Genomic DNA, 13103 nt, shown 5'->3' with positions numbered 1-13103 from the left:
GAAATTGAGCTTGTTCCTGGCTGCTCAGAGGGAGCTGAATCGTATCCAAAGTTGGCCAGATCTACAATGGGCTGTGACAAGTCATCTCACCGATGACAGTCCAATTAGGAATTTAGTCCTAATTACATTGTGAACAGCTTTTCGCATGTTAGCACTGCTTAATACCGCACATATTTCCTTCACAATCCGCCATTCTAAAATGCACCATAATTTTAAAGTCATTCGATTTTTTTTTGGGTCTTGTGCAGCTTTCAAATATTTTTTTTACTATGCACTACATCTATTCTGTATAATAGGATGTTTGTGTACGGAGCACATCCGTAGCCTTGAAGAATGAATACGTCAGGGTTAGAGAGGACATGTCACCTCTCCTGACATGTCTCTTTTAGGAACTACTTGCATTCCTCATGCAATAATATTTCTGGAGTGCTAAGGTCCAGATGGGTGTTACCAGTTGGGGGTGTGCTCCTGCACAGTTTGACACTATCCAACCACATGCTGTGCGGGGACACCCCTCCATTCCCAACTGGTAACATCCAGCTGGACCTTCATTGCAAACTGCTAATAAGGCTACTTTCACACTTGCGGCAGTGTGATCCGGCCAGCAGTTCAGTCGTCGGAACTGCCTGCCGGATCCGCCTGATCTGGATGTGACTGAAAGCATTTGTGAGACGCATTCGGATGCGGATACGTCTCACAAATGCATTGCAAGAACGGATCCATCTCTCCGCTTGTCATGTGGACAGACGGATCAGTTTTGTATCTTTTTTCACATTTTTACCGGTCTGAGCATGCGCAGACCCGAAGGATGGATCCGGCATTCCGGTATCTTGAATGCCAGATCTGGCACTAATACATTCCTATGGGGAAAAATGACAGATCCGGCATTCAGGCAAGTCTACAGTTTTTTTTCGCCGGAGATAAAACCGTAGCATTCTACGGTTTTCTCTTTTGCCTGATCAGTCAACGTGACTGAACTGAAGACATCCTGATGCATCCTGAACGGATTACTCTCCATTCAGAATGCATGGGGATATGCCTGATCATTTCTTTTCCAGTATAGAGCCCCTGTGACGGAACTCACGCTAGTGTGAAAGTACCCTTAGGCATTCATAAATTCAAGCAGGAATAATAGAGGAATGGCAAACATAGAAACATAAGAACAGATGCTCCAGGATTGTTATTACGTGGAGGATGCAAGTAGTTACTAAAACAGGCATGTCAGGAGAGGCCCTCTTTAAACAACACACCCTTCTCCATACAGCAGAGTTCTGAAATCCCACCTAAAGGATTCACAATGACAAAGGACAAATCTTGAGTGTTGTACTCAGTTTGGAGGCTCCACAGTGTAAGAAGAATGCAAAAGAACTGGAAAGGGTTCAAAGCTGGTGAAGAGGACACTACACTAATAAATGCCGTCTCCAAAAATGAGATGCTAGAAATATTGGACTTGTTCAACTTGGAAAGAGATGCTTTTGAGGTGATCTTATTAACATGTAAACATATATGTGGTCAAATGCATAGAACTGGCATATTCTTAATTCCGAGAACTGCACAAAGGACGACCGATTCCAGACACAACACAGGGAAGGGTTCTCTAAAGTAAGAGTAGTAAAGTTAAGAAATGTCCTACTCTGTAGAAGTTAACATTGTAGAGGACACCATTCAATATTGGGCACGACTTTTATCTCATGGCTAATCATATAGGGATGCATGGGGTATAGGTATTTTTAGGATAGGTCACCAATATCAGATTGGTGGGTATCTAGCACCCTGCCGATGAGCCTGTCCTCGGTGCCAGAAACACACACAGTGTAGCGGCCAGGCTGGGTTACTGCAGCTCAGCTGGTCATTGGACGTGACGCAGGGTGTTAGACCGCCACCAATCTGATACTGATTGCCAATCCAAAAGATAGGTCATTAATATCCAAAGCCATGGTGACCCCTTCAAGTTACCAATGAAGGATGTATAACTGATCTGGTTTGAATTGGCAGATAACATTTTGGGGGACACATTTCCTTTAAGAGGCGTGCGTCTCTTCATAAATTTGTTGACTCTTCCGCCAGCGGGATTTTAAGGCTGTGTGAAACGGCAGACTTTAGTAAATGACCCCTACCGCATTCTATTTGTGTGTGCTTTATATCATCTTTATGAATCAATGGCTCTCTCCCTCACTAACTGGATTACATTATGTTTAGCGTCAGCCACTTAAAGTGATGGATCAGCGGATGCGCAGGGCTCATCTGGCTGTCCAGGACGGCAGCCGGCCACCCTCTAAACATATGTGTCTGAATATAATTATGAAATAGACAAACTGTCAGTCCCATAACGGAGCGGCTTTGATAGCGGTGCGCAGATATTACTAGATTTACATCCCGATCTGGTGCAGAGCAAGAGTGATGACCTGTATGACGTGTGTCCTGCACTTTGTAGGATTGACTTTGATGAATCGTGCCTGAAGTTAGAATAATGACTTAGTCAATATCTTGGAGATCATGCTTTACTGCAAAATATACAAATAATTGTTTTGTTTCCTCATAAGCTATACATTTTCATTTTCTAGGTCTTGTAAAAAGAGCAGAATAGTCTAAACTAGGGAACGCTATAAAAGTTTCATACTTTATTATACAGCAACATGCTTTAGAGCTGGTAGGGCAGAAGGTGACATTGTTGTAGCCTTGCGCGTAGCTTCCAGAGGTTGTACTGTCTGGAGCCAACAGTGGTTATCCCGTTAAAATACAATCCCAGGTATGACTAAAACAAAAGGGGGAATGTATTAAGACTGGCATTTCATATGCTAATCTTAAAAAGGTTTTCCAAGACTTTACAACTGATGACCTATCCTCAGGCTGGGACCCCAGCCAATCAGCTTTTCCTGCCATCATCAGCGCAGGGCGCACTATGAACAGCAGCGCATTGAATGTAGACAGGCTATTATAGCTAAATGATAAAGTACATGGAAGATATATTGGTATTCAGGTTAAATTGCTGTGTTGGTACTTTCAGATAAATAAGTCATGGGCGTAGGAAGCGGGGGGGATGGATCCTCCCCAGGAAATAATGCGGGGGGACAGGTATGGTCAAATCCCCCCTAGCGGCAGGGGGGACAATGTGTGCAGCGGCGGCTGGGCAGGCACTGAGATGAGCGCTTCCATTGTGGAATCGAAGAGCTCATCTCCATAGTGATCTGTTTGTATTGCACGTCCTCAGGACAGCAATACAAACAGAAGACTGTGCGGAGGAGCAGGGGAGAGGTGTGTCCCTTTCCTGTTCCTCTGATAGGCCTGCCGGCACCACTAGGCCGACAGCCTATCAGAGGCCGGCGTAGGTGGCGCAATGACGTCATCGCGCCGCCTGAGCCGTACAGCGCTGGAGTCGGGACACAGGCCGGAAGAGGCCTGCATCGCATCGCTCCAAAGAGGTAAGTATAAGTGTTAATTATCTTTTGGGAATATATACAATACTTAATTTTACTGGCACATAATGGGGGGGGGGGGGGTGGCTGTTATTACTGGCACATGATGGGGGGGCTGTTATTACTGGCACATAATGGGGGGGCCTGTTAATACTGGCACATAATGGGGGGGGCTGTTAATACTGGCACATAATGGGGGGGCTGTTAATACTGGCACATGATTGGGGGGGCTGTTATTACTGGCAATTATTGGAGGGGGATGTTATTACTGGCACATTATTGGGGGGCTTATTACTGGCACATAATGGGGGGGCCCTGTTATTACTGGCACATAATGGGGGGGTGGGGCTGTTATTACTAGCACATAATGGGGGGGCTGTTATTACTAGCACATAATGGGGGGGCTGTTATTACTGGCATATAATGGGGGGAGGGGGGCCCTGTTATTACTGGCACATGATGGGGGGGGGGCTGTTATTACTGGCACATGATTGGGGTGGGCTGTTATTACTGGCACATGATTGGGGGGGCTATTATTACTGGCACATGATTCGGGGGGCTGTTATTACTGGCACATGATGGGGGGGCTGTTATTACTGGCACTTGATTGGGGGGGCTGTTATTACTAGCACATGATGGGGGGGCTGTTATTACTAGCACATGATGGGGGGGGCTGTTATTACTGGCACATGATTGGGGGGGCTGTTATTACTGGCACATGATTGGGGGGGTTGTTATTACTGGCACATGATTGGGGGGGGCCTGTTATTACTGGCACATGATTGGGGGGGCCTTGTTATTACTGGCGCATGATTGGGGGGACTGTTGGTACTTGCTGATGAGAGGCGCTGGGGGGGCTGATGAGAGGCGCTGGGGGGCTGATGAGAGGCACTGGGGGCTGCTGGAGAGGCACTGGGGGCTGCTATGAGGCATGGGGCTCTTATCTGAGGTCTGATTGGGGGTCATTCATATTGGGGTCTGAGTTGAGGTGTGATCTGAGGTCTTATTAACATTGGGGATCTTATTGGGGCTGTTAGCTGAGGTCTGATTAACATTGGGGGTCTGATTGGTGGTCTGACCTGAGGTGTAATGAAAAATATTTTTTTCTTATTGTGCTCACTTCCAGCCCGGAGCCCAGCTGCCCAGAGCACTGATCCAGAGCAGCTAGGAGAAAAAGGCCTCAGAGAAAGTACCCGGAATAACTGAAATATATGCCAAACGTTTGGTTAATTTCTGATAAACAAAGAACTGTTCATTATGCATATTTTTTTGTTGTGAGATTTTTCACACACACACACACACTTAAAATTTAACGATATAAACAACTCGCAGTTTACTGAATAAGAATATACCTGGCGAGCAAAAATGCTGTCCCCCCAGATTTTTGGGGGTTCCTACACCCATGAAATAAGTGGGTTTTGGGTTGCAGTTTGGACACTCGGCCTATAAAAGGTTCGCCATCACTGGTCTAGCAGCTCTGCTTGGTATCACGCTCACCCCTGACAAAGCCAGCTTAACTGACGAAGTGTTGGGTGCTTCGCCCATCCTCCGGCCTGGGTTAGAGGTTTTGTATGGCAGGCTTATTATAGATATTTTTTCTTCTATCATACTCTCATGATATTTATGGCATTTTCATGATAATTTTTATGCAGTTTATGGTATTATACTGTGGTTACCTGGAGGTGTCACTATATATTTTTAGACTCTGGGGATGGTGTGCGGATTGGTGCCTTACAGAGCAGCCTTTCTATGTGTTAGTTTGGTTTCAATTGTTTTTACGGTATGTTTTTCTTGTACATGAATTGTTTTTTTCTGACTTCATAAAATATTTATTTGTATTATATGTAAGGTGTACTCACTATTTTGCCATACCACCTTTTCTTGGTTTTGCTATATACTTGTTAGCTATGGCAGTGTAGCATCCAATTTGTTTGTACTCTTAAGGTTTTGCCCCCAAGCTAGTGTCTTGTTTCAGATGCTCAGCCCCATTCACCTCTATGGCTGTGCCTAGGCCATTTGACAGATGAACGTGTCGTCACATGGCCTAGGGAAAGCTGAGAGAAGGCCGTGGAGTTACTACAAGCGCCGCTGCCTTATCAAACAGTTCATTTCAAGCAGATTACAAAGCACAGCGCCGTACATTGCATAGTGGCTGAGCTTGGTATTGCAGCCCAGGCCAATTCACTTGAATGAGACTGTGCTGCGCCTAGGCCATGTGACCAATAAATGCAACATCTCTGTCCTAGGAAGAGGCCTCAGCTCTCTCTGGAGCATCACAGCCTCTTCAAACCGCTGATCAGCGGCGGTGGGAGTAGGACCCTCACTGATCAGATATTGTGGAAAGATCATCAATATTAAATTCTCAGAAAACCCCACTGGGCGCAGGCCTCTTAATAAATTTGGTACATATTTTGGCCGTCTGCGAGCTAGGAAATTAAATCTATGCCAGCTCAAGAGCTATGATTTATGGCAGTATTTTAGCAAGCCCTGAGTGGCGTAGAGCAAATATTTACAACTTTTATACAGATTTCAACATGTTACCCCCAAAATATTCAGGGGGGTAGAAAGGGCACAAAACTAAATAATCTATTACAACATTCTGCAAAAAACAACAACAAAGAAATACAAATTAAAACATGTCTCAACTTGTCCTCAGATGATTGAAGTGTCATTGTGATGCACAGTACACTCTGTGTAGACTGGAACCTATATTTGCAGGCCTATTACTTATGCTAATAGCCATCTGACACTGCAAAACGATAAGATGACACTGAGGTGGCTGGAGCTGATGCTGAAAATAATTACAATTTCCTGCCTTTTCTTCTAGCCACGCATATTATCTTCTATAGGCCTATATAGAAATCTAGGCATATTATGTTTTCTTCCATTATAATCTGCCTAATAAAAATAAAAATAAAATATATAAAAAAGTACAGTATGTGTCTGCATTAATTGGTATACACAGCTAACATAGGCCAAAGTGCGAAGGGATCCTTAATAGGGATGAGCGAACTTGTGTTTTACGAGTTCAAGGTCGGGTTTTCTTACAATTCTGATATGGATTCCCTTACCACGTGCCATAAGGGAATTCTATGACAGAATGCATAACGGAATGCCTTTAAAGGGGTTGTCCGGGTTCACCTCCATTTTCACCCCGGCAGCCCCCCTGACTTGAGCATCAGAGCAGTTAATGGTCCGATGCTCTCCTTTGCCCTGCGCTAAATCGGCAAAGACATTTTTGGGAGATCCAGTGACGTACCGGGGCTCTCCATGGGGCTGCCAGGAAGCCCGGTAACGTCACAGGCACTGATGGGTGGGATTTAGCGCTGCCCTAGCCAGTAAAATGGCTAGGGCAGTGCTGAAGCCCGCCCATCAGAGCCGGTGACGTCACCGAACACACTGCAGGGCGGAAGTTTCCGCCCGGCAGTGTGTTATTGAAAACAAAAGAACCCGTGCCCTGCGCGATTTAGCATGAGATGCTCCGATGCTAGCCTCAGGGGGACTGCCTTGGTGAAAATAAGGGTATGTCTGGGTTCAGCTCTGAACCCGGACAACCCCTTTAAGAGGCATTCCGTTTTACATTCCGTCATAATGGATCCGTCTGGTTTCTGTTAAGCAGGAGAGAACTCCAGATGGATCTGTTATAGACTTCTATTATGACGGAATGCCTCTTAAAAGGCATTCCGTTGTGCATTCTGCCATAGAATTCCGTTATGGCCCGTGGTAAGGGAATCCATATCGGAATTGTAAGAAAACCCGAACTTGTAAAATAAAAGTTCGCTCATCCTTAATTCTTAATGCAAAATCTGGTGTGGACCCGAACACAAAAAGTTGGTGAGCACACAGCATAAAAATGACTCTGTGGAACGGACTTGAAAATCCACGCCACAATCCACAATGAAATCCGCATGCTTTAGGCTAGTTTCACACTAGCGGCAGGGGCCTCCGGCAGGCTGTTCCGGAGGGTAAACATCTGTCCTGCCGCTAGTTCACGTGTGCCCCCGGACTGCAGCTCCGTCCCAAATGACTATAATGGGGACAGGGGTGGAGTTCCGGCAGCGGCACGGCAGCGTATGGCGAGGGGCAGCCGGACTAAAAGTACTACATGCACTTTATAGGAGACATCAGCAATAAAAACAAATGTAAATGTTAAATGTCACCCAAATGTCTTGTATGACCTTACTGGTGTACGTTACTAAGTGTACGTTACAAAAATAAAATAAATAAAATCACAACACACCACATCTAGACCTGCCTCTTGGCGAACATATCCCAGACATCTCCTACATCAAAACGACTTTTATGAAAAGGAGACATGTATGGATCTCAACTGTTTACTCCAGTAACAAGAGCGGACAGGGAAAATGAACGGCTGGTGGGGGTGCATCTTACCCTGACTAAATCAGCTGTTTGAAAGGGGTCTTCAGTGATCATGGTTGCAGTTTTCATAGGGGCTTTCTGTGTTGCAACTACTCCTTGAAATGTGTTCTCTGAAGAAGAAGGAAGTGCTACATCTTTTTAAGTGTCAGTTCATAGTACTGAACAGTAATATCCGGGATCTGTGTAATGTCCTAAATCTTATGGTATGCTCTAATTAAGACAAGAAATAATAAAAAAATCTTACATCGGAACCATAAAATACATAGAGCAATCCCACTGATGTTGCCATGAGTCTTTTTGTTCCATAAATGCTTTATTTAGCAAGAAGATCTATGGAAGATGAAGTCACTGATCTCTGCATTTCTGGATTTACATTGATCTGGTTTCATAGTACTGGTGTTGTATCCATTGCTCTGCTTACAAAGCTGATGAGAAAAGCAGAAATAAGGCCTGTAGGAAGGCGCAAGGGTCTGTCGTTGACGGAATGTATGTGTTACCGAGGTTCCTGGCCTCGGTGGAGTAAGAGCCAGTTTTCATGTGTTAGCAGCAGTTGCTGTTTGACACCTAGCTATTTAGTATAGCTGTATAGCTGATCCGGAATGGCTTTTACTGGGAGTAGTCAAAGTGCTGGGTGGGTGACTACCCCCCACGTTCCAGGCTGGGTCTTGACTGGCCTATAAAAAACCCAGCCGGCAGTGTCAGCTGGGTGGGATTACCTCTCTTTCTGACAGAGGAGCTCTGGCAATCGCTGGATTGGGATCTGAGCCGTGTGCTAGGCTGGAGGCCTGAGTTTGGGAGGTCTGCTCTGTCCTGAGCCATGCTGATTGGGTGTGAACTAATACCTAGGATAACAGTTGACTGTGTTGCTGTATGAACTGTCTAGGTGTGAACGAACACCAAAACTGCAAATGGACTGTCATACTGTTTTGTTGCCATAAGTGTGAATAAAACACTGACTTTTTTTGAGTTACAAACTGGTCTTTGCCTCTATACTGCGTCCGCTTGTCCTGTCTACTAGAGCGAATCCTCACAGGCCCAAAACAATATAACTGATGCTGTACCATCATGTTTCTACCAGGAGAAGGGAAGCAAGACATTTTTAGTATTCAACAATTTTCTGCCAGAAACTTAATGGAATTATCTGTGAACCTTCGTGCCAGTCGCAGCTGCTTCTCTTTGTTCCTCGAGGATGGAGACAAAAAGCCAAGTCATGAAGATTCACAATTAACTGCAACAATGACGGTTATCAATGCAAGATCATCGTGTGAAATAGCCTTTGTCTGCAGACTCTAGACAATGGTCAATACATGTATAGTGGACTGCTGCTTTATCTTAAGTAGATTTACTGACAAGATACTGATAAAGCTACATTCACACTAGCGTTTTTTGCGGATTCGTCATTGATCTGCAAAAACGCTTCCTTTACAATAATACAACCGCATGCATCCGTCATGAACGGATCCAGTTGTATTATGTCTTCTATAGCCATGACGTTTTCTATTGTGCCAGATTGTGTCAGAGAAAACTGATCCGTCCCCATTGATCCGTTTTGGCTCTGCTTCGTCAGGCGGACAGCAAAATGCTGCAGGCAGCGTTTTGGTGTCCGCCTCCAGAGCGGAATGGTTACTGAACGGAGGATAACTGATGCATTCTGAGCGGATCCTTTTCCATTCAGAATGCATTAGGGCAAAAAGTTTTGAACTACTTCTAAGAGCCAATGCCTGAAACTTTACAGGCAAGACTTCTGTAATTATTCCAAACTATAGCACTCTGGTACAAAATATACTGTTTTCTACTTATCTTGAGCTATCCGTAAAGGGCGTTCTCCCTTGTGGCAGGCATCAGTCTTCTGCTACATTATTTGCAGGATGCTCTCCTGAAGGATTCAGGTTTTTAGGTTTCCACTATATCCCAGAAGACTTCTAGTGAATAAGGACAATTCTGCGCATCAATTATCCATTCGTGTCCCGACACTCCTAAAGTTGCTCTCTCAGGCACTTGTGCTGGTGAGGTCCATAGACTGGATTCAGCTGTAACCCTCACTAGGCTTACTTCATATTTGGACATAGACTTACTGTCTTGTGCTTGGCTGCTGTAGATAAATGTTCACTGTACTCCCTTAGCCTGGCTAGAACCAAGGGGTAGAAATAGCAGACTACATGGTGGATAAGGCCTGTTTGTCTCCTCCATACACTTGCTTTCCTCTCTCTACAACACTCTGAACCCAACTAACTTTTTTAACACACCCCTAGACTATATATAGTATGTGGTGCCAGCACCACCTAGGGGCGAATGGGTGTAATGACAATGCCAGCCTGATAAATAGGAAATACCATACATTGCAAATACATTAGATAAATATGCAGATGTTTAAAGTGTCCCTTTTACACACATATGTAGGACGCTGCACATTTACCATACTTAACCTGGGTTATGCCCGGCAATAACAACAAATGTCTTTAAAAGCTGGCAGTCCTGCTGGAAGGAATATTGTATGCCACATTCCTTCAGGTAGAATCATGAGGTCAGTGAACTATTGGACTTTGAACATCACACAAAATCTGTTGTAACCACCTGGCAGGCTTCTCCAATGACAGCCGCCTCAATAAAAGCTGATATCTGCGAGTCCGGCTTTTGGTATCATAGACTGGTAATACATTTACCTCAAATTGGCCGCTGCACGGAAACATGGATGGATGGTCAATACTTGCTGCTGTGGTGTTACAGGTCACTGTTATAAATGAAAAAACAACCATAATAGTACACTAATAGTCCAGAACCACCCAAATGGGAGTTTTTCTTAATTGGCATATCTACACTCAGAGTCTAGAGCAGAATGTTGGACTGGGCTTCCTTGGGCCCACCAGAGGAAATTCTTCTTGAAGCCTAAACCAATATCATCAAAGGAAATAGACCCTTGTGATTAGCTCCAAAGGCAGCCAAATACTTTTTTCCTCCTGGATCTTGGGGTCCCATTATGGTACCCTGGTGGGCAAGTCTGATCCTGCGCGCAGAAGACGCTCCTCTAAGATGTTCATAGGCTCTAAACAGGGCATATGACAGTGGTTGCAATAATAATTTTAATAATAGTTTTCTCATGGATGTGTGAAGGTTAGACAGTGGAAGTAGATATGTTCCTATTGACAGATGCCTACATCTTTTCTTCACGCTATAGAAATGCATTAGGCAGGAAGAATCAGCATCTGACCTTTTATCATCACACCTAAAGCTATTTGTGGAAGCTTCCTATAACTCTTGGAAATGAGATCTATTGAGTGTTGTCTAGTTTGCTACCAATTTATAAAGACATAGATTTTTGCCTCTAGAACCTAAAGAATGAATTAAAAGACAATTCTCTGCACAAAAGGAGGAGGCATCTACAGATGTCCACTTGAGCTTCACGGCAATTACAAGCATGGAGGTAGCCAGATGTAGCTCCACAAACATTGTCAAGGCCACCCACGTCCCCCAAACAACTTTATACACATCAATCCTGTTTTTTCATCAAAGTATCACAATTGTAAAAAAAATGCTAGAAGTGGCCAAGGACTGACCACCCTCTGCCCCAACCAGCTAATGACGACTCAATAGGAAGTGGGTCTAGAATATGCTGTTATTTCACAGCAGAATTAGTATTTCAATAGATAAATGAAGATGGAAAATAAAAATAAGTTTATAAAGCAGCAAAAATACCTAGGGATGATGCCTGACCGGTAATTTTATATTGTGCTTGCATCTATGGTTGCTGCTATGTGACTGGAACTATTTTATGGCTGCTCCTTTGAAGTTGGCACATTTTATTAGGTTAGTTCGGTCTGGAAAATGAGCTCCGTGTGATGGCTTCATTTCCGAGGCCAAACACTGCTCCTCTGACCCAAACTCATAGCATTATTGCGATGATTTATGAAGCTGTGACTTCCTGTCTGACTGCACACATAATGCCACAAGCAAAGTAAAGGAGACCTGAGGTCAGGCAGGAACTCACGGCATCATTTATGATGATGCTCTAAGTTCAGGTCAGCGGAGCAGTGTTGGCCGTCACACAGAGCTTATGCTACTAGGCATTTGTGCTTAGATTTGTACTGCAGCAGTTGTAGTCTGCTGTGTTCAATTAAAGGGGTTTTCTAGGAGTTCGATACTGATGGCCCGCCGAACAGCTCTTTGAAGTGGTTGTGGCGTTCAGTAGAGCCTAGGCCAATGATGCCATGAGCATTGGTCCCATGGCCTATTTGCAGCTCAGTTCAAGTATTCAAGTAAATGGACCTGGGCTGCAATACCAAGCACAGCCAGTATACAATGTACGGCACTGTGCTCTTCAAAACAGCTGATCGGGGGCCAGGTGTCGGACCCTGAGGATAGGCCATTAATATCGAACTTCTGGAAACCCCCTTTAATCCAGACAGCAGACAGTTTCTGATACGGTAGTAATAAGCATGTAAGAGGCACTCTTTGTGTATTGTAGGTAGGACATTGATAATGGAAATCAAGAAGTAACACACACCATTGTATCCTTAATACACTTGTTTGGGACCATTTCACGTACTGTTGAAATTTTAATAATTTACAAATAAAGGTGTATTAGGGTCTGGGGGCGCTGGGTCTCTATTGATGCTTTATGCCCTTATAGTAATACTTTTATTTACACTTTAATTCCCCCCCTCCCAGATCAATTCATTTCTTACCAGTATCCTATGTTTAGCATCTCTAATCTCATACTGCACTGCAATAAACATGTACAGAACTGCAAATAAAACCTCATACAGAAAAATAAAAATAAAATAATGCAACACAAAAAGAAAATCGAGAAAGTTTAGCAAAAGTAATGAATTTTTTTTTTGCATTATTCTTAAAAAAAAAAAAAAAGTCTAACTCAAAACGGATCCGTCCTGTCTTACATTGAAAGTCAATGGGGGACAGATCAGTTTTCAATTGCACCATATTGTGTCAGTGAAAACGGATCCAGCCCCATTGACTTACATTGTAAGTCAGAACGGATCCGTTTGGATCCGCATCACCAGACGGACACCAAAACGCTGCAAGCAGCGTTTGTGTCCGCATCCAGAGCGGAATGGAGGCGGAACGGAGCCAAACTGATGTCTTCTGAACTGATCCTTAGCCATTCAGAATGCATTGGGGCTAAACGTATCCGTTTTGAACCGTTTGTGAGATCTCTAAAACTGATCTCACAAATGGAATTCAAAACGCCAGTGTGAAAGTAGCCTTATATGTAACACCCCAGAATGGTGTTACCACTCCTGCACCCGGCTACTATCTCTAATGGGCTAACCTGAATGTGATCTGTGTATT

The 13103-nt window shown here is 44.2% G+C and overlaps 1 protein-coding gene across 5 annotated transcripts in view; it reads right to left on the bottom strand.

Moving 5' to 3' along the window:
• MARCHF8 (membrane associated ring-CH-type finger 8) overlaps positions 1 to 13103 on the bottom strand; it is a 289843-nt gene that overhangs the window by 131639 nt on the left and 145101 nt on the right. For 4 of the 5 annotated variants that reach the window (XM_044296749.1, XM_044296748.1, XM_044296753.1 and 1 more), the window contains one exon: positions 10460 to 10527. The exons of the other annotated variant lie outside the window; for it this stretch is intronic. In XM_044296749.1, coding sequence (XP_044152684.1) covers positions 10460 to 10527 — 68 coding nt within the window. The remainder of the gene's footprint in view (positions 1 to 10459; positions 10528 to 13103) is intronic. 5 annotated transcript variants of the gene reach the window in all.

Source organism: Bufo gargarizans, chromosome 6 (assembly GCF_014858855.1).
Source record: "Bufo gargarizans isolate SCDJY-AF-19 chromosome 6, ASM1485885v1, whole genome shotgun sequence".
Classification (NCBI taxonomy): Eukaryota; Metazoa; Chordata; class Amphibia; order Anura; family Bufonidae; genus Bufo; species Bufo gargarizans.
Note: the sequence above shows the minus strand (reverse complement) of the source record. Positions and strands in the feature narration are given on the sequence as shown.